Source organism: Pyxicephalus adspersus, chromosome 8 (assembly GCF_032062135.1).
Source record: "Pyxicephalus adspersus chromosome 8, UCB_Pads_2.0, whole genome shotgun sequence".
NCBI lineage: Eukaryota > Metazoa > Chordata > Amphibia > Anura > Pyxicephalidae > Pyxicephalus > Pyxicephalus adspersus.
The window spans coordinates 51,323,290-51,344,175 of NC_092865.1; the positions used below are offsets into that span (position 1 = coordinate 51,323,290).

General features: G+C 39.3%; 1 protein-coding gene and 1 long non-coding RNA gene across 4 annotated transcripts in view; one reads left to right on the top strand and one right to left on the bottom strand.

Moving 5' to 3' along the window:
• LOC140337061 (uncharacterized) overlaps positions 1 to 9,418 on the top strand; it is a 24,239-nt gene extending 14,821 nt beyond the window's left edge. The window contains exons 3-4 of the long non-coding RNA XR_011921989.1: positions 4,619 to 4,723; positions 9,384 to 9,418. This is a non-coding gene — a long non-coding RNA (uncharacterized lncRNA). The remainder of the gene's footprint in view (positions 1 to 4,618; positions 4,724 to 9,383) is intronic.
• CELSR3 (cadherin EGF LAG seven-pass G-type receptor 3) overlaps positions 1 to 20,886 on the bottom strand; it is a 106,057-nt gene that overhangs the window by 20,020 nt on the left and 65,151 nt on the right. For 2 of the 3 annotated variants that reach the window (XR_011921988.1, XM_072420578.1), the window contains exons 4-23: positions 18,183 to 18,298; positions 16,894 to 16,982; positions 15,279 to 15,436; positions 14,892 to 15,055; positions 14,358 to 14,483; positions 12,751 to 12,920; positions 12,236 to 12,421; positions 10,991 to 11,101; positions 10,730 to 10,898; positions 9,999 to 10,140; positions 9,350 to 9,470; positions 8,402 to 8,585; positions 6,616 to 6,717; positions 5,022 to 5,036; positions 4,230 to 4,324; positions 2,948 to 3,157; positions 2,156 to 2,339; positions 1,572 to 1,721; positions 917 to 1,097; positions 219 to 386 (exon numbers count right to left, since the gene is read on the bottom strand). Coding sequence is in view for 2 of the 3 variants with exons in the window: in XM_072420578.1 (XP_072276679.1) it covers positions 219 to 386; positions 917 to 1,097; positions 1,572 to 1,721; positions 2,156 to 2,339; positions 2,948 to 3,157; positions 4,230 to 4,324; positions 5,022 to 5,036; positions 6,616 to 6,717; positions 8,402 to 8,585; positions 9,350 to 9,470; positions 9,999 to 10,140; positions 10,730 to 10,898; positions 10,991 to 11,101; positions 12,236 to 12,421; positions 12,751 to 12,920; positions 14,358 to 14,483; positions 14,892 to 15,055; positions 15,279 to 15,436; positions 16,894 to 16,982; positions 18,183 to 18,298 (2,841 nt within the window). In the remaining variant the exon portion in view is untranslated. The remainder of the gene's footprint in view (positions 1 to 218; positions 387 to 916; positions 1,098 to 1,571; positions 1,722 to 2,155; positions 2,340 to 2,947; positions 3,158 to 4,229; positions 4,325 to 5,021; positions 5,037 to 6,615; positions 6,718 to 8,401; positions 8,586 to 9,349; positions 9,471 to 9,998; positions 10,141 to 10,729; positions 10,899 to 10,990; positions 11,102 to 12,235; positions 12,422 to 12,750; positions 12,921 to 14,357; positions 14,484 to 14,891; positions 15,056 to 15,278; positions 15,437 to 16,893; positions 16,983 to 18,182; positions 18,299 to 20,886) is intronic. The other variant, XM_072420579.1, reaches the window with a different exon arrangement.

The following is a 20,886-nucleotide window of genomic DNA, read 5'->3' on the forward strand; positions in this document are numbered from 1 at the left end:
AGTTACAACCTTCCTGAAATGTCCACATTCCAAGGAAAAATCAGTTGTGTATGTCACATGCAGCAGTCTGTGAAACCTCTGCCTTTATGGCTGCTAAGGTCTAACAGTGTGCTGCAGACAATACTTTGGGTTTGTTCTGATACAGAGAGTGCAGAAGTGATGATGGATGAGTAAAAATTCTTCTGAGCCAAGAGAGAAATAAGAAAAGAAAGACATACTGGCTGGACTGGTTCCACTGTACACAGACTGGCTTGCTTCTGTTCACGGTCTCCAGCAGCTGGAAGTCTAATATTAGAGGTGCCTCCAGGTCCCCATGGATAAATGCATGGTCTCTTAGTATGGCCACGCTTACAATGGGTGAATTCATCACTGGATTCTTGGGAAGCCTAAAAAGAAAAGAAATTACACAATATTATCACAGTAAACTTGTTCTGCAGTATATCACCAATGAAGAGTGGTCTGAACTATATATATATATCCTATATATCAAACACATTTTGTTAGAGACAAGGCTTTGCCCCCCTTAAATCAGATTTTCCAGCAGGGAGAACAGTGGGTAGCAGCAGTATTAGTAAGAGACAGCATGGTATATTTAGATCTCACATTGCAGCTATACAACTATGTGGTAGAGGCACAGAGGTGCCCAGGCAGCGTCAAACACCAGGAGGTTCATTACTAATAAACAGGAAGAATTCCAAATAAACCCTATCAGCACACTGTTTAAGGAAAATAAACATTTTATATGCTCCCTGTGACATTGCAATTTTTACCGTTTTTGGTTTATATCCATTTGTAAATCTAAAAATGAAAAAAACTGGCAATTCTGAAATACATATCAAAATGCACATACATTTGCATGTGTACATATCTATGTTTGCTCTACTAAGGCCCATGGAGTGGTTAAGGACTGGCATACCTGAGGTTCCTCTTCTCAGTGCTGTATTTGGCTGGAAGCAGGTCCCCGAGTGTTCGATAAACTAGCAGGACAAGGATGGTAGCAGCAGGCTCTGGGTCTGGCATCATTAGCTTGGGTGAGGGAATACTAGTTGTTAAGTTATTCTCAGAGCTGGTTGGACTTGGTAACACTGTAGGGGGCACTTTAACAATAGAGAAAAACATCAATCAAAAGAAATCTGACAAAACATTGCAAGTCATATAATTGCAGCCATGCTGAACACTTTAATTTATTCTCACTGGACTAAAGGGACCAGCATAATATTAGGAGAAAACGACATCTGATGAGAATAAATGAGTATTTACTATAATACTCATTATATTTTAATATACAACTATCTAAATGAGTCCAAAAGAGGATGATAACGCTCCTGTATGGTGATTTGTTCTGCAAATGCTTGGTTTTGACTTTTAACTGATTAGAAACATAGAAAACATAGAACCCTCACGCTGTACTGATCCCCCTAGAAAAATCTCAAATATTAGACTGTCTCATAGATTTAAATTTTCAGGAAATATCTAGATCTTGCCATAGAAAAGTTGGGGAGCCCCCCGCAGTTAACTCTGACCAGGTTCACTCACACTGACAATTATCAGACGCCATATGACATCATTACCTTCCACCTTAGGTGGCTTCAGAACAGAAGCAGGCAGCACCACGTGAGTATGAGGATCCCATGGTGTCTGTCCACGAAACAGGCTGCTGTGATACCTGGGAAAATGCCTTCTAGGAGGGATCTGATTGTCCACACGTTCAATATTTACAACTGCAACAGGGAAAAAGGCAAAACACTGAGCAAATAATTTGTACAAGCATGCACAAACTGATTAGATTGGCTAAGACGATGTTATAAACAATAACCCAAGCAAACGAGAGGCTAAGGTTATGCACTCATGTCCAATTTCTGTCACTGGAAATGATCTTCCCTGATTGATTCCAGTGACAGATGAATGAACGGGTGTGAGCAAGGGGAGGACAAGCGAGCGTCACTTTGCTGTGCTCTCCTCCATTGACATGCATAGTGGTGGTTCCTAATCGATCGTTTATTGATCCCCCAGGATGGATCAATAAACAACTTTTAGGGACCACTGTATACATGCCATATTTTCATTGGAGATGAGCACGGGCGTTCGTGTTCCTATCACCAATCTACATTAAGGACAACTGCACAGGCTGCCATAGAAAAAAAAAAACACTTACTAATATTGGGAGTCACCAGTCCCACAGGGTTTAGATAGGTGAGTTTCATGTTACGGGACAGAGTGCGAGTGTACTCCCGAAACAGTTCCATGAGTCCAGCGCTACCCCGCTCTGTGTGTTGTAGGGTCTCCCAGTGCTCTTTGTTAGATATCATGAGAACAGAGCTCCCTGCCCTAAGCAGGTTCTACAACAGAAACAAGGAAAAGTTTATATTGGTTATACGGTAAAGCATATATGAAATAAAAGACTATGTATACTTATGTGCTTATCTGGCCACATGCTCCTTCTTGCATTTATGGCCACCCAAATATTAATCTTATAACAAATGATTACCTTTCACTGTAAATTTCCCTTTATCTGCCCGAGGTGACAACATACTACTATATATGGACCTTTTCCGTTCACTTCAATGAACATCATGTCCTTCCTGAAGGCCTATAGGGCTCAGATAAGGTCTATATGTATAAAAAAAACATGTATATGCACTACAGTGAATAGAGGCTTCTGGCCAGAGACATCAGCAGACTTCTATAACCTGTATATCAGGGGGAAATCAGAAGCAATGAAGTTCTTCAATTCATTATATCAGCAACTCAGGTCTCTCTACTTTCCCCTTTCAGCAGCTTTGTTTCCCTTTCCAGCACTAACACAGCATTTTGAAGTTTGTTAAGAATAAGTAAATATGTCTATAGCCTGCCTATAGGTGCACTTTAAGCCACTGATCCTAAATATAGAAGGATTTTGCTATAAAGGCTGTAACTAAGTGTGGATAATTAGCAGCACCGGTCTCACCTCAGTGAACTGAGCATCTTGAGTAGCAGTTAGTCCAAATCCTTCTTGTTTATTCTCAAACTGCATGAGATGCGACAGGAGGCGGTACGTAATATGAACATCATTCCCAAAGTACTGTTCCATATGGTCGGTCACTGAGCGAAGACGCAGGGACAGTTTCTTGGCCTCAATCATGTTAAGCTCAGTCTCATTTCTGTCTAAGCTTTCCAGCTGGAGGGTAAAACAAACACGGATTTAACTTACCCCACCGATAACCAGATGCTACAGTAATCAAAGGTAAACATTTATAAGGGAAGTGCCAGCTAAAGACAACTGGGAGTGCAAAGCGAAAAGGTATAGTGTGTGGAAGGGTAAAAGCTCTCCAAGGTATTTACTGACCTACAAAGAAAGGTCAGAGCTGAAAAACTTGACAAATATCACCAATGTTTAGCACCTTGGCTGCAGGCGCGTTGACACTTATATCCACGTGTCCAAAATTGCAACGAAGTGTTTAATAAATCTGTATTCTTCTGAACCACATACACACAGCAGGGAAGTCCATGACAAAATCTCTATGGGCATGTTTTCCAAAAACTGACACTAAGACAGATCACCAATGTGTGGTCGGCTTCATTGTAATTTTGAACACGGAGGGAGTGAGTGTCTATAAGCCAAGATCATTGGTGTGCTTCTTTGTGATTGAAGGCTTTTACTGCAATCTGTGACCTGTCTGTGATCTGTGATTTATCCTTACTACATCTTCAGGTCGAATTAAGTCTCTCCAGATTGAGGGGAAATATTGCCCAGGTATTTTTTCAATGCTCTCTGTGACAGAGGAAGTGAAGTAAATTGTCCAGATGGGGACATACGCAGCTAATTAACCTAATAGAACAAAAGCTAAAAGAAAGGAAAGTCAATTTACTGCTGTGTTACTTTTTTTTTTTTTTTTATCTTGCTAGAATTATTTTAATCTTCTGCTTTGGATTTCTTTTTATGATTGAATTATCTGTCAATATTTAAAGCCTAACGTTGGGATAAGCAAATATTATCAAAGTACAAGGGATATGTGTAATCCTACTGGAAACTAGGGGTGTTTTATGTATTTCCTACAGGTCTGTTCCAGCATTACATTTTTCCTGTAACAAAGACCAGTTGGAAAAAGGTATTATGGATAAATATATGGATATATATTTCCATATAAATAGGATATTGTTATTTTATGTGCCTGGAGATCAGCTTTAAAACTGGAAAAGGATTAACAATAGATATAAAATACAGTTAAATATGCTATACTGTGACTTACAAGTGCAGAGAGCTCCATAAATGCTGGAGAAGTACAGTTAAACAGGTCCGGTTCCATCCAACCCTTAATGTCATCGCAGTGGCGGATCGCAGCTCCTAGAAGATGCAGGGGAAAGTTAGGTTGACTTTACATAAATTATTTGTTTTTACAGCTCCAGAAGTCCATACATGAATCACAGCAGGCTCGAAACGACAGCATCCAAAGCACAAGCTTCTGTGTGATCCAGACAAGTTTTGAGGGAATTTCAGGAGGCATAAATGATTCTCTAACGACTATGCCCATCCTGGCATTAAAGCTATTTGAGTGGAAAGCAAAGACACTGCTTTTTACTGCAGCCTCTTGTTAGATGACTCTTCAGCTAATACAGCATTCTCACCTTTCATCAACAGGAGTTGAGACTTAAACTAGGAAACGAGTGTCCAAAAGGTTATACATGGCTGGATGGCCTTCAACACAAGGTAAAGACTGGAATTCCAAGAAAAGCCACACAAAAGGTAGTCTTTGTACCCTGTGTTAATTTAAATGCTAAAGTTTTATACCTGGATACATTGCTCCGTTCATTCTTAATTTTCCACTCAAACCTATTACTTTAATTCTGGATGGCCATGGTCTATAGGGCAAGTTAGTAAGGAATGGCTGAACACATTTCATAACTGAGCTAAAGGAAAGGTTGACAAGGCAAAATAATTTAGGGGTGTTGAATGCAGGAAAGTTACCAATAAAAATTCATTGTAAAGTAAAAGCATAAAACATGTAGTCAGAAGCCAAATAATCAGCATTACAAATCCTCACCTGATCCTCTTATGCCTGGATATTGTGGAAAGGAGAATGGAGATGGAGACAGAGGATGGAGAGGAAAAATACTTATTAAAATGACACCATGGACCCCGATTGTCAAAAATCTTATTAGACTCATATTACAAATGTATTAGTGTTAAAATGAAAGAAAGACAGACAAAAGAGAGGGGAGGGAAGTAAAAAGGGTGGGGTAAAAATAGGGGAAGATAGTAAAACAAAGAGAAGGGAATTGAAGGGAAACACAGAAGAGAAGTCGGGGATAGGAGTGGAAAGGGTAAAGGAGATTAGAGAGATACTGTGGAAGGCAGAAGAGAGGAGAGGAATGCAGTTAGAAGATGAAAACAAAGAATAAGGAAAGGGGAAATGAGAAAGAAGAGAAAATTAGAAAGGGAAGAGTATGAGAAACAAGCAATGTAGAAAAAAGGGCAGGAGAGGAGAGAAAAAGGAAATTAAATAGAATAAGGAAGGAAAGAGAGGAAGAAAGGAGAGTAGCACACAGAAAGGACAGCGAAGAGGAAAGGGGATGATTGGAGGGAAAAGGAGAGGAGAGAGAGTAGAGCACAAAATAGAGTAGAGGGATGATGAAAGGGGAGATGGGGGGGGGGCGAAAAGAATGGAGAAGGGAGAGAAGGGTAAATGAGTTAAGGAAATAAAAGAGAATGGAAGTAAATAGTTGGTGAAAAGAAGAAAGGATGAAATGAAATAGGCAGGGTTATGAAGACAGAAATAGAAATAGTGGGTATGGTTTATTTCCTAAAACTCTCTAAGACTGAAGAAGATTAATCATGGAAGAACCTGGGTGATTTAGCAAACCTGGAAAAGATCTATTGCTAATTTATTGCTATTAGTTGGTAAAAATTTTCAATCCTGGACCAGATCCATTACAGATTTGTTGGATCACCCAGGTTCTCCCATGATAGTCTTCAGTCTCCAGTGTTGGAGAGCTGTAATAAATTAGTCCCAGTGAATGAAAAGAAGGTTGGAAAATGAAAAGGGAGAACTGGGACAAAGTATTTAAAGGAAATGTATTAGGAGGGAAGTTTGTAAATAGTGGGGTATAGTAAAGAAAACCAAGTGAAAGGGAAAAAAGGGGATGGAAGGATGGTAAACAATGGGATGGTGAAGAAGTAGAAAGGGTAAAGTACACAAATGCCAGGGAGGACTTCTTAGTGAAAACTAGAAGACTGGTCACATATAGGAAAATAGCAGACTATTTTAGACTTCACACCATCCCACATCACTATGAGGGAAGTGGCAGCTCAGGAGGTGCAGTGCTTCACATGAACAGGTTAATGCATTACCTGCCATCTTAAACAGCAGAACAGTAAAAAGCTGCAGGGTTTCTCTCCAGCTCCCTGATCGCAGACTGACAGCGGAGCATAAACAAGGTAGGCAGCAGTCAGCAATGTTTAGCAATGTTCTGCTCTGAGTCTGGCGTACATTGCTGGAAATATTTGCAGTAAAATGCTAATTTGGAGCAATCTGTTGAGCGGGTGGACAGATTTTGTCTGGTTCTCAGTCTGGAGGAGAAGGATGACATGACAGACTATAAAACATTTTTTTGGGATTAAAGCCCTGTTTTACTTACCCAGGGAGCCTTTTGGGCAGGGAACAGCAGCGGGGAGTCCAAATTTGGTCCTTGGCCACCAAACTCCTGATGTTAGCGTTTTGGGACAACCATCGTATATCACTATAAGGAAAAATTGAAAGAATATTAGCAATCACATTGCTGCTATGACATCACCGGCTCCCGTGAGTCCTCTTAACCACACCAAGCATGTTACCAGGGAATGTCAACTGATATCATTATTCTCTCCAGTAACAGTCTACCTACTGAAGATATATTATGCTGGAACCAATTGAATAAAGAATGATATTTATTAAAGGAGACCTTGAATAATAAAGAAGTTGACTTGTGAATCCCCTCTTAACACCTAAATGCAAAAATGTAAAAAAAAAAGACTCACCTTACATTCCGGCTTCTAGTGGGCTTGAATATGGTTATGTCACAGGTCCTTACTATGGGATCTTGGAAAAGCTGAGGTGTACAGATTTTGTGAGAAGTTCTGTACTAAGTGCAGGACAACATTTCCTACGATTTGGGATTTTCAGTTTAAAAAAATACCAACAGAAGGTCCAGTGACATCATCACAGGAAGCTGGGGTATTTTTTTTTTTAATAATGTCTTGTAATTTTAAATTATGGGATGGGGCACTTCCAACAAGGTCCTGTTTGGGCAGTGCGGGGTATATAAGGAGTCTTCTATATCTATTCTGTCCAGTGCTACCTTACATTCTAGACTGGGAGGAGAGGAGGCAGCCAACAACACCTGGATTGTAATGGATATGTTGAAGTCATGACATCATTTAGATGAAGGGAAATGGACTTTGCAGAAAATTCAACACTTGGACCAAAGTCAATCCCACTGCTAACATTTTTTGTTATGTAGGACTATTGGGATAAAAAAGTAAATACTTGATAATAAAGGAGACCTTCCAGAATAAATAGGACTTCCTATCATCAGCTTTCTCCCTATTCCCTGTTACAGAGTTATATCAATTACATTTTTCAGGTACTCCCCTAACTTTTGCATTCTCTATCTAGGGGAGGATTGCATAGTCATTAGCCCACACTCCCTTACTTCATTCAGGTGTTTCAATGCTAATGTAGATAGACTGTCCTGAAGTCCTCTGGGATGTATAATGTTGATATCCCAGTAGGCCTTGGGATATTATACTCACAGCCTGGGGAACTTGATGACAAAAAGCAGGAGAAATGACAGCTGCCTTCCCCAATATCCAAAACAAAATTGCACAGTATAGAACATGCAATGACTGAGTGGCCATGTAGAAGAGGACAACATGGGATTAGACGGACATATTTGTTTTTTTTAATATGGACAACATGGCAGAAGATAAGGGTTAAGATTTTCTTTTTTGGGAGGAGTAAAGGTTTCCATTTAAAGAAATTACTGTTGCTCCAACATGTCTCTGTTTCAAGAGTTGCTCAGCTGAAAAGAGGCAAATGTTTGGCTACTTTTACCAAGGACAAGGTTAGTAAAAATAAGTTAACAGGTTAAAGTTTAATGTTTGGGTGATGGAAGTGCTGAGGTTAACCCAAGGGTAATGTGAACCTGTGCTTTCCTCATGCAGATCAAAGCAACAGGTTAGCATACCACTAGCAGAATTTTCCAGTTGTACTTCTGCTTTTATTAGCCACTGGGATAAAAAAAGACAGATCTGCTGCTTTGTAATTTGTCACAGAGGGAGCGGGAAGGGAGTCTGCAGCTCTGTGTAAGCTCAAAGTGACATTTTGGACCCCACGCAGGACCTATTATTTACCCTCCAAGCAGTAGGGGAGTAAACTAAACTTACCTTCACAGCCACTTGGCGAGACCTCAGCAAAGGGATTATCACAGCTGTTGCACTGGCGTCCAATGACTCCAGGCCGGCAGAAACACTGTCCGGTATCTGGATCACATGACCTTGAGGAGGAACCAATGGGGTAACAGTCACAAGGCAGACAGGTGTCGCTTCCTTTGGGGCGGTAATGAAACTCCTGAAAGAAGAAGGCAGGCAAAAAAAATGATGGGAAAAATTAAGGTTTGATGGTTAGTGGCAAAAATATAAAGAACATTCTTATAAAATACACAGCAAAAAGGGCCAGTGTTGCTTTAATTACTACTCCGACTGATACTACATAGGTAGTGCTCCTAGGCGGTGTTTCAGTGGTGTATACTATAAAAATAATAAATGTTTTTTCTATAGTTACAATATTTATTTGAAATGTAATGCCCTTTAGGTTTTATTGCTTCCTGTGTTCCCACTGTGAAGATTCACTCATTTTTCTAGTAAAGCATTGGTAATGGGATTGTTGGAAATGTTCACTGTAATGGGGAAAAAAGGGAAAAATACTCCAATTGGAACACTTACATTGGTGTTTAAAAGTGGATTTTCCTTACTCCCTGTTGTGTCTATGGGACAAGAGGTAAAGAAAAATCCCCCCAAACTCTTTACAAGCTAATTTGTGTTAGATGGAATTAAATTTTCATTTGTGTTTCACTTGCTTAAAGGTCACTAAAACTAAATCTCTATTTAAGACTTTTAACAGGGAGACAAAAAAAATGTGTTTGTATTTGCCCATAGTTTAGCTTTAAGTAGCAAAACTAAAAAAAGTTAAAAATCCAATCTATTTCTCAATTAATAAAAAATACATTTTAATTTATTGACATTTACACTTCAGTTTAGACCATTTCAGATAACCCTAAATCACAAACATGCACATAAAACAGTGCATCCACAGTATATCAGTGTTTTTCATACCTTGCAGTGACAGTGTCCATTTGTTTTATTGCAGTTTGGATCAAAGCCCTTATTTACATCACAGTTGCACGGTCCACAGGTCCGATTCCCCCACCAACCTTTGGGACACTGGTGATCCGTTCTAAGAAAGAAATCATAACATGCCGATAGCTATAACAACACTACACCTTTGTATTTGAAGTGATTTCAATGATTGAAAGAGCTTTGAAAAAGGCTGAAGGGCAGATTTAAACCTTATGCTTAATGATTATTATAGCATGCAGGGTCCTTTTCAAGCTGTGTACAGAATAGTGAAGGTTTAAACCACTATCACAGTTTATTGCTATCTGTGTTCCTGCTGAGGAGATTCACCTTCTTAATTTGCCCAAAAGTTGTAATCATGACAAGATGTTTTTGACCTGAATAGTTGTAACAGACTAGTTAGGGTTTTTGCTGGCTTGCTTGGAAGTGTACTGGGGCCCTACTTGCATACATCGATGAAATGACATTGTCCTCTGAGCTAGAAGAAAGTATTTGCATCTGAAAACAAAGCTTCAGGGAAACTCAACAGCACTTTGAGCTCTGATGTCCACCCCCACTTACCATTCCTCAGTGGGTGGAACAGAGGCACTTGATATAAATTTTTTTTCCTGCATTTATACCATCTTACCTATGCTCGCAGTATCTTCCAAAGTGGTTCCCAGTACACTCACAGGTATAACCCTGAGTGGAGTTGAGATGATGACGGCACAGACCTCTGTTTTCACATGGATTCAGCTGGCAAATGTCCACACAGTTCTCTCCAAAATAGCCTATCGAGGCACAAGGGAAAGAAGAACTCCGGTTACACACACCTAAAGTAGATCTTAACCCTAACGGTATCATAAAAATTGCCATTTTTATGAGTTTAAGGTTTAATGATGTTGAAGGGTATATAAACATTTTGGTGAAAAAGTGTCTATTGTTTCCAAGGAAAATTGTCAGATTTTGTTAATTGACAAGGCAGTCTGTCTACAGAATTCTATACCTGTTTTCTACGCGCATACACAATAAATTGAAACATATAGACACTTAAATTGAAATATAGACACGACTGACCAAAAACACATTGCTGAAATACAATTGTGATAACTATAAAATAATTTTTAATTTGGTTCATCCTGTTTTATAATTCAAACATCTCTTCAAGACAGTACAGGGGGATCCTCAGCTGCCATTGTAGCAGATCCACAGCCTGTTGAAGAACCTAGACCCTAGATCCTAGACTGTTGAATGGACAAAGAAAGAGAAGCAACACATAATTCTGCTCTGCTTACTCCTTCTGTTAATACATATAGATACATCCTATTATTATGACATTTACATCCCTGATGTTACCAGTAATACTTTAAAATCACATACCTGGTTTGCAGACACAAGTGTGACCTAGCCATGTGTCCATGCATGAGCTGTTCCCCTGGCACGGGTCGGGATCACAAGCACTTTGAACGCTGCAGCCAGTTTTAACGTTCACAACGTTGGTGGGTTTGGGTAAAGTGATCCCACTCGATGTCTCCCCTAGACGGAGACCCTAAGAAGCAACAAAGACAAAGTATATGATAAAGAAGTCTAATTCCATCTAAAAATAAACATTAGAGTGAGATGTGTATCTGTGTTTCTCACCTGTATACAGCCTTCTAGTCCATTCTGCACCTCCTTGGCTCCCATAACGCCTCCGATGTAAAGGTGCTTCACCCTTAGTCCATGCAGCTCATTACCAACACTGACTGTGTCCTAAAGAAAAATAGGACAAGCAAAACTTTATTAGTTCTTCGGTTATGATACCATGCACTCATTCTATGTCCGTCATTATCTGGGTTGAAAGCCCCTGTGTGATTGCACACGTTTTCTTTAATAGGAGATCTGGGTTTATTAGATCCCTGATGTTCCCCCCTGCCCTGTACACTAGCAGATGGAGAAAAAAAACTGTGCTAAATCGTTTTCTTTCTCAAGCCAGAGATTCCAGAGTTTCCATTTCAAACATGAAGAAGTCAGTGGATAGTCAGTGGACTACCATGAAGTATGCGTGCACCCGGCAAGTCCCAGGCACCCACGAGCTACAGGAGAGCCCATTGACAAGGTAGAGAGTCTTTGCTGATCATTTCTACATTACAACAAGGAGCAAGCTAGCTGCATTTGATTCCTTTCAATACTATGACATGATAAATATATTACCACCCTAGCGTTCTAATTCTGTCTGTATTTCCATGCAAAAAGCGTTACATTTTTTTGCATGGAAATTTATTTTACATTGTAGGCCTATAATTCTTAGGTACAACTCACCAAAATATGTCCAATATTTATTAAATGTAATACATTTATTAATGAATAAAAAAAAAAAAAAAAAACACAAAAATTTGTAAAAAATAAAATATAGTTAAACAAGTAATATAACTGTACAGTAGCATGTATATTATGTATAATATATATATTATACAAAGATTTAATTGTATTGTACTCAATACAGCCATTTTGTAATTAATCCAATACAAAATTTTTTGAATTTTCCGCTGATCCTCCCGCCCACAACGACACATGCACCAAGGTCACCAGGAAACCCCGTAGAACGTCTCTGAACAGGATAAGATCGAAGAGAGAAGATGTGTCCGGAGGAGCTGCGGGGACCAGCAGGACGCCGGGCGATGACAACGGAATAAGGTAAGTGGGTTTTTATTATGTTTTGAGCGACCCCAAGTGTGACTCGGGATTACTGCTTTTTACATGAAAAATCTATCCCGAGTCACACTCAGGATTACCGCTAGGGGGTTTAACATGTGTTAGTTCTATGTAGGGACAAAGTATCTCCAATGTGCATGTGCAGAAGTTAAATCATCTTGATCAATCAAGAGGCTAAAAACTCTGAATTACCTGATAGAAACCATAATCCAAAATGATGGTGACGACGTAACGCGTATCTCGCCCGCTGCGGACGTCACGTAGCTCCATCTGGAGGTCGTGCCACCTCCCGTCATTCACATGCATCTGGTCTAGAAGAAGAGTGGAGGTTCTGCTGGAGCCACGACTGACAGAGAAGGAGACCAGGCCAGAGACCAGCTGTAGGTACAGAATTTGCAATATTTTCAAATATTCTGAAAATTATATTTTTTATTGTAATAGAAATACAAAGCATTGACTTTTTAACATAAAATAATTTACTAATAATATCAATATTTCCAATACAAAGCTACATTTATCAGCCAATGGTTAACTATGTTTATAATCTGTTTCCATTTCTCTTAAAAGATAAAACAGTCCAGCTGCAATATTATAGGGAACTAGAAAATGAAAACATTTCTGTGCTGGGTTAGAAGAGAAGTTTATTAAAGATATGATAAGTCAGAACTACAGGACAAGTATATGGTCGGTAAATGTTGTACACTTGCCTGGCATTGGATGGTGGTATACTGCCCAGCGTGTGCTTGTAGTAACACTCCATCTGAGTTTCGAGTTCTGAACGCCAATCCCAGAAACCAAGGAATGGAGATCTTTACCTCATTTTTAAAGTCCCAGGAAAGGACTCCACTCTTATTAAAATGATAGGGGTGATGCATCGCTGAAAAAAAGTGACATAAGAAACAAGATGGCTAAAATAATGAATGTGAATAATTATTACTTGCCTAAAATTTGTGGTCAGTAAATGTAGCCAAAGTATTGAGTCTCTAAAGAATAATTGGAAGGGTTAAAGCCAGATCCAGGACCCAACCCTGTCTATATCTGGCCAATAAAAGATAGCAAAGCACTAAATATTATTATCCATGTAGTATACTCTACAGTCAGCATTTTCATACTGACAGCACTGTGCAAATCAATAGCGCATTTTGGATTTATGCTGTGAATTACAGGAGGAAAATATCAGATTTAGGTGTGGCAGTTCCTACAATTCCGTGCTAATGGGTTCTTTTTTACCCTTACAGATTGTTATAATGTTAATGTGCAATCCTTCCTTCTGTCCTGTAGAGGGCAGCCGTTTCCTTTGCCTCTCATACTAAAGAAATATGTTTTATTTAATACATATTAACTAGCAGTCTTTGCTTTCGTTTATTTAAATTACTATTTTTTTGTGCCCTGAGGTGGAAAATAAACCTAATACGAAAAGTTTGTCTGCTTTAAGGTAGGTAAGTTTATTCACAATATATAACAGTGTTTTTCAACTTTTTTTGAGCCACGGCACATTTTTTTACATTGAAAAAATCCTGCGGCACACCACAAATCAAAAATGTTACAAAATGACACTCTGTAGCTAATTCTTTTGTCTCTAAGAATAAACAAGAAAACTATGTTACCTACTGCCACCCACTGACATGGAAGAGTATTACATTACTCTGCCAGTCACTAGAGCACAGACACTCGACAATGGTAATTGGATAATTTCCCACGGTACACCTAAAGATCCCTCATGGCACACTAGTGTGCCGCGGCACAGTGGTTGAAAATCACTGATATATAAAACTCACAAACGTGACATGATCCAATTACAGCAGCCTGGGACACCTAGCCTAGAATATTTTGTATTTAGGTAAAGACTGTGCTTCATCTCCAAAAGCAAAACCAAAACCCAATACACACCAGTAATCTACAAATTAATATTCCTGGGCAATATACTCAGTGCCACGAGAATACAATCAGCATTGCAGTTAAAGCTCAGAATTAATACTTTTTCAGGCCCTTAGTATAAAGACTGTACTGTCAATGACAACTGTAGTTGTCAGACTAAATTTTTTGGAACAGATGTGTGGAATATGCAAGATGAAGGTGAATTTCGGCCGTATTAGCTTTAGGGTGTATGTATCTAAACACATCAGGTTGCAAAGCATGAGACATCATTAGGTTTGTGTAGCCAACCTGCATACAGTACAGATCCCTAAAATCTTTTCTTGAACACTAATACAGGAAACGCAGCTAGGCCCTTTCTGATTTCATTAAACATATGACAGGTCGCCTCTCAAACTGACAGCTCTGCTTATGAGAATTGAATTGCCTGGGTACTCACCAATCCTGCAGTCCTTGCCTCCAAACCCCAAGGGACAATCACAGGTATAGGTTCCCCACAGTGGTGAACAGGTCCCTCCATTCTTACAGGGGTTAGAGTCACAAAATGATTGCTTGGCATTACATCCTGATAGAAAGGAGACAAAAAGAACAGAATAACCTGTATAGTGTTCAATATAAATGTTTGATGATAAAATGGTCAGGTAAAATGCTATAGCAAACATACTTTTTGCTGCTGTATTCTATTGTATAGCATATGCATTTGTTTTTTGTATGTCATATCAAAAAAAAAATTTCTTGGTCTGGGGGAGGATTAGGTTTTCAGTTTGCACCATTATCTGAGGTTCGGTTAGAAAGTTGTTCTAGTGACAATGGTTTAAGAGAGAAGAAATGGGGGAAATCTGCAACAGGGACGGAAATGACACTCTGGGCCAAATATGATTATTTGAAAAAAGTATATTGAAAATATGCTATACACTATGTTGCTTCAGCGCCCAGATTTGACTAAATGTTTAATTAACATTGTCTGTCCTACCTGCATTTGTTCCATTGTTTGCTATATAAGAAGCCAAGTCAATCTTCCTGCTGTCGATATACAGATCTTTCATGCAACCAATGAACTCCCTGTGTGTGACAGGGAAGTTTTCAGGAAGATTAGGGACTCCACCGAGCAGCAGAGGCCCAGTCAGGTCCAGGGATCTGCAATGGAAATAAATACATTATACCACCTGGCATGTCTGTGTGAATGAGAAAGTGAATTTGCCACTTTGTAATGAATGACAATGAATCCCCATTCCATTTCAACTTCACCCCACCTGTATAGGACAATACTGTAACACTACAAAGAGCACCTAACTCCTGCAATCCTGATATCTTAATCATTTTTTTGCACAGTGCAGAAATAGAGGAAAGGACTACTCACTTTTTGGAGCTGGACTGCACCCCTTCCGCTGCACACGTATAATTTCCAATCTCATTTCGGAATCTCAGAGCGATGGAAATATCACAGTCATCCACCGCTAACACAGCCACCTTTTCCTTTGATGGTCCCTTTGCAACCCCTGAGGAACCAGTTTTTGGCTAGAAAGCAAAAGAAAAAAACTAGAAATATACAGTTTAGGTTAATTTTAGGTTTCCCCTACTTCTCTTTCACACACACCCCTACCCTAACACTACTCTAGCTCATTCCCTCATTCCCTAAGCCCTTTTTACTTATCTTCTTTCAGTAAGAGAAGGCAAGGTCTTTTCTAGGATGGCCAAATCAAAGCCTTCTATTGGCTGTCCAGTGGTGTTTTTTTTTAGGATCAAAAATACAATCTGGAGCAGTAATATCAGTGAAAAGGGACCAGATATATTATATGCACTGCTTACTATATGACATACAAGATGTTCAAATTTTTATTAGCAGAGTTAGGCAAGGGTGGTGTGTGTAACCAGGTATTATTTATTTAGCTCGATAAATAGTGATCTTGTCGCTGGTGAGTTTTTCTCAGTGACAGGATTGCTAGCAGCATAGTCTTCCCTCAATACAGCAAGAAACAATGTACAATGTACAGTGCAATGTGGAGTGCCTATAGCACACAGCGGTCAGCTGGAATTTACCTGTTACCTTTCTGATTTCCCTGAAATATATTCAGCTGCTATAATTTATTGCATTTGCATTGCACACCAAATTTATATTTTCAGTGATTTCTTAACAATGAAGCCTTTTTAAATCTACACCAAATATGTTGTTTAGGTTAAGCTACGTACACACGTAAGATTTTTATCGCCCGATAATCGGCATTGGCCAATTATCGGGCGAAAATCTGCCGTGTGTACAGTCGGTGTCGTCCATCGTCCGGACGACCGACCTGCCGGATCCACGGACGATGGACGACAGCCGATCCTAATGAAAGGGAAGGGGGAGAGCGCGCAGCAGGGTGCCGCTCCGTCGCTCTCCCCCTCCCCTCTCCATAGAGCATGAACGGTGCTGTATGTACAGCATCGTTCATGCATCTTGCAGCCCCTTGTCGTTGGAAAGGATCGTGAAAGATCCTTTCCAACGACAAAAATTGCAAGTGTGTACGCAGCTTTACATAGAGAGTGGAATCACGGCAATGACCTTCAGTTGTGCATGCAAACTTTATCTTTGGTAGACACAATGGCCCTGATTAATTAAAGCTCTCCAAGACTGAATAAGATAGACTACCACTGGAGAACCTGAGTGATCTAGCCAATCTGTAATGGATCTGGTCTAGGATTGAAAACATTTGCTAACTAACAGCAAATGATTTTAAGAAAGCCATCGCATGTTTGCAGGATCAGCCAGGTTCTTCTATGATAGTCTAATGTCCTCATTCTTGAAGAGCCCTAACAAAGCAGGCCCAGTGGGCGATCCTGCCTTTCAATTTGTTGTTGTTACCTGACTTTAAAAAAATAGCATTTTTAGTCCCGATCAAAATAAAGAAAAATACATACATATATATATATATATATATATATATATATATATATACACACACACATATAAAAAAAATATCACTTTCATATCCTACCTTGTTGTAGTAACGAAGCTGGACGGTGTGCCACTTGCCGTCGCTGACTCCCCTGGGGACGTAAGGGGTCACCAGAGTGCTGGACTCACCTTGAAAACATAAATTAAAGCCTTTAAATGCTTAGCCATGATTAATATCCTGGACCTACTCCAACAAGACGGACGGTGAACCTGTTTAATTCTATCCTGGTTGCTCATAAAATTAAAACAAGGTGTCAGACTCATTGCCCTATCACCCGCATCCATAATACAACAGATGTCTGCGTTAGCTGAGGTGGCTAAACCCATATTCACAGCATCAATCAAGGCAGGAAGGAGTTGCAATTAATAGGAAAGGACCACTTCTATCTTGTAGTCTCCGGTAATTTCCATTAACGATGCACTCAGCAATGCTGATACACAACCATGCAGTCCTGAGGCCAATACAATCGCCATTTAGTGGTCAGGGGGGATAAAAAAAAAAAGCTAAATCCTTTTCAGCTGAGGCTGTGGTTGTCACACTGAGTACAGGCGGTTAAAGATTTACAGCCTCAGTTACTGCCTCTAAAAGAGACATTAATCTCTGGTACGGGGTGCCTAAAATACAAGGCATGCAAAGAGGACCTGTCGGGCAGGGATATAATGTACCATATATTGATGTGTTTATGAAAGAGCCAAGGCTTAATAGTTGATAAATGTGACAGATGGGAAACTAAAGGCTTTCTAAAATCTAAAGCTATTTACTAGAGACCCGTGACACAACTAAGGCTATATACACACGTGAGATAAATCTTGCTCAATACAAGTAGTTGGTTTGTCTCGGTTGGGAATCTGACACATATACAGCAGTTGCCCGACGTCATTCATAGATCCATCCTGATGGATCCAATAACAACCAAAGGAGAACGACCGCTAAACATGTCAACAGAGAATAACACAGTGAGATGCCGTTGCTCTTCCTTCCTCTCCATAGAAAAGAATAGCGCTGTGTTTACACTTACATTTACTTACTCTTTTGTCGCAGGAAATGATCATGAAAGATCATTTCCAGTGGTGAAAGTTGCAGGTGTGTATGCAGTCTGCAAAGTAACCATTGACTACAGACTGAAGAGATTGCTGAAAATGTAATCTGTCTATTAACTAGCGACTGGAGAAATCATTACCAAAGCAGCGCATTCTTTCCATAGATGTAGGTAACATTACTGAGCATGACATGGTGTTGTCACTAATATCTAATCCAGGGAACATTAAAAAAAACTAAAACATAAATACAGGTCCTCCCATCCCACCAATAGGAACCAAGACACCAACCTGTGGAATATTTCAGCTGCACCTGCCCATCATGGATCTCCACCGCAATGAAGTCATGCTTTTCATTTAGTCTCCCGTTGTAAAGCAGAAGTCCATTCCTCTCTTTGGTAGCAAACCTAAGAGATTTAAAAATACATGAGACAAAAATAAAATCACTGTATAACTGACCAGAATCTGACCCCAAGATTTTTGTGTGTTATATAAAAGTTTGATGTTCCCTATGGCAGCCAATGAAATGCTTGGTTTTGTTGTTTTAATTAAGCAGAAAAATAAAAGCAATATATGGGCTAGTCACCAAGGGAACACTGCCACCTTAAAGTGTAACAAAAGTGAGTCTTAGCCTAGGTTTATTATATCCAAGAGCCATTTTTTGTTACCATCTGGAAATTAATGGGTAAACTGAGTTTCTAGTGAGTTGGTTAAGGCCCATACAGACGTCTGATGGACATCAGAGAATTGTTGCAGGAAGTGAATGAATAAGAACTGCACACACCATATTGTCCTGTTCTATGAAGAGGAGAGGGGGATAGACGAGCAAGTGGCATCCACTGTGCTCTCCTCCACTGACATGCCTAATAGTCGTTCCTGATCAGTCATTCATTGATCCACCAGGACGGATCAATGAATGGCATGGGGGGATTACTGTACACATGTCGCATTTAAATAATTTGACTAAAACAAGCTATATTCCAATGTGATCAAGTGGAGGGATAGACAGGCTTTTATAGGCAGAATTTAAAAAACAATAAATAATGTTTTTTTTAATGTTATACACTTTATTCTTATACCATACATAGATCAACTAGCTAATGATATACAAGCAATCAAAGTCTGTGATTACATACACTTATTTTCCTATTTCAAGTAAAAATATCAACTTCAGTTTTTTTAAAAGGTCTCAAGCTCCCGACACGTTTCGCCCTTAGGCTTCTTCAGGGGACGATTGAGATTGAAGTTTAACTTGAATATTAAAGAATTATATAGTCACAGTGATACAGAATGGATAAAAACATCTGCTTGCTGCCGACGCCTCGCCTGTTGTCTACCTTCACCTGAAACTGATCCAAATCCCCATATGGTATGGTAATCAAGTAAATCAGAAATCCGCTTCAGAAGTCAGGGCATGACCATGTTTCTCAGAAGAGACAAACAGGATACACAGAGAAGAGAAGCTTGTATTCCAAGACCAAACAACTTCAACTGGACCAAGGCAGAAGCATGCAGCAACCATTGAATCTAAAGAAAAACCCTAGGCTAAATCTTTATATATATATATATATATATATATATATATATATATATACACACACAATATATAATAATAATGCATTCCAACTGGGTAATTAAATAATTCATGGTTGTTTGTGTATGGCTAGACTCCTCTGTAGCTTTTAAACTATTCAGCATTTTTTGCACACTTCTTTTTTATATTTGTCATTCAGTAAAAACATCCCTTTACACCTTATCTGTGTTGCTGCCTATATTTCCTTAAAAATGGTTGTATAACCTTGAGAAATATCTAACCAAACAAAAAAAGTGGGGCTTATGCTTGCTATTAATGTTTGATGGTGGTTGGAACCAGTTGACCCCCCAAAGACCATCGGCCATTTAAATTTGCCACTGGTCACAGACAGATGTTGGCCAGGATTGGCTGGGTGATTGGTGAGCATATTGGTGACTGTCTATATTCCTATTCTAAAATGCTTCTCACAATGGAAACAAAAGAAAATGAACAGTCAGCAGAAAAGTTAAATTACAGTTTATGTTAATGAAAAAGAAAATTCCCCATGAATGAGTTCATTATATGGTATTGTTATTTAATATGAATATTTACCCATTTTAATTACACAGCTTTGGGCTGTTGTTTGGTAACAATTTGATATACGTTAATTAGGCCGCCTCGAGCATCATTATATCAGCTGGTGGGTAAACATTGTACAAGGAAAATTATATAATGTTGAGGGGAAATGTGATGCTTCCAAAGCACTTTAAGAGCCATTTCAGATGAATAACTACTTTTTGTAAAGTATAGGGGTAGAAACTGGGGTTTGGTGTGGAGTTAGAATAGTGTTTCTCAAACTTTTTAACATGGTAAACCCCTTGAATTATCTTCCAAGTCTTCAGGGAACCCCTACTATGATTACAATATCCACAGCTCACTGTACATTGGCTTGGTGGTTCTTGGGAAAAATGTCTCTAACATTGGGCCTAATTTATTAAAGCTATCCAAGGCCGGAGAGGATACACATTCATCAGTGAAACTGGGTGAATCAGAAAATCTGGAATGGATTTCCTAAAAGAATTTGCTATTTCGTAACAAGTGTTTTAAATTCTGGACCAGACCCATTCCAGGTTTGCTGGATCACCCAGTTTCACTGATGAAAATGTATCTTCTCCAACCTTGGAAAATCAGATCCATTGTTGGCAGTTGGGAAGAATGTCACACCCTTATAGATCGCCAAAAGGATCATTGGTGTCGGTGGTAACTGACCTAGGAGTCACAAATTGCTCATAGAACCCCTAGCAACCTCTGGAAGAACCCTTGGGTTCCACAGACCCTGGTTGAGAAACATTGAGTAAAAAGGGCTGCCAACAGAACTGCTCCCCTGCCCTGAATGGGCAAAAAGACAGATTCTCTTTAAAAAAAAACAGCACAAGCTGCAAACAGGGTAAACAAACAATGCAAGAAAAAACAGGATTTCAA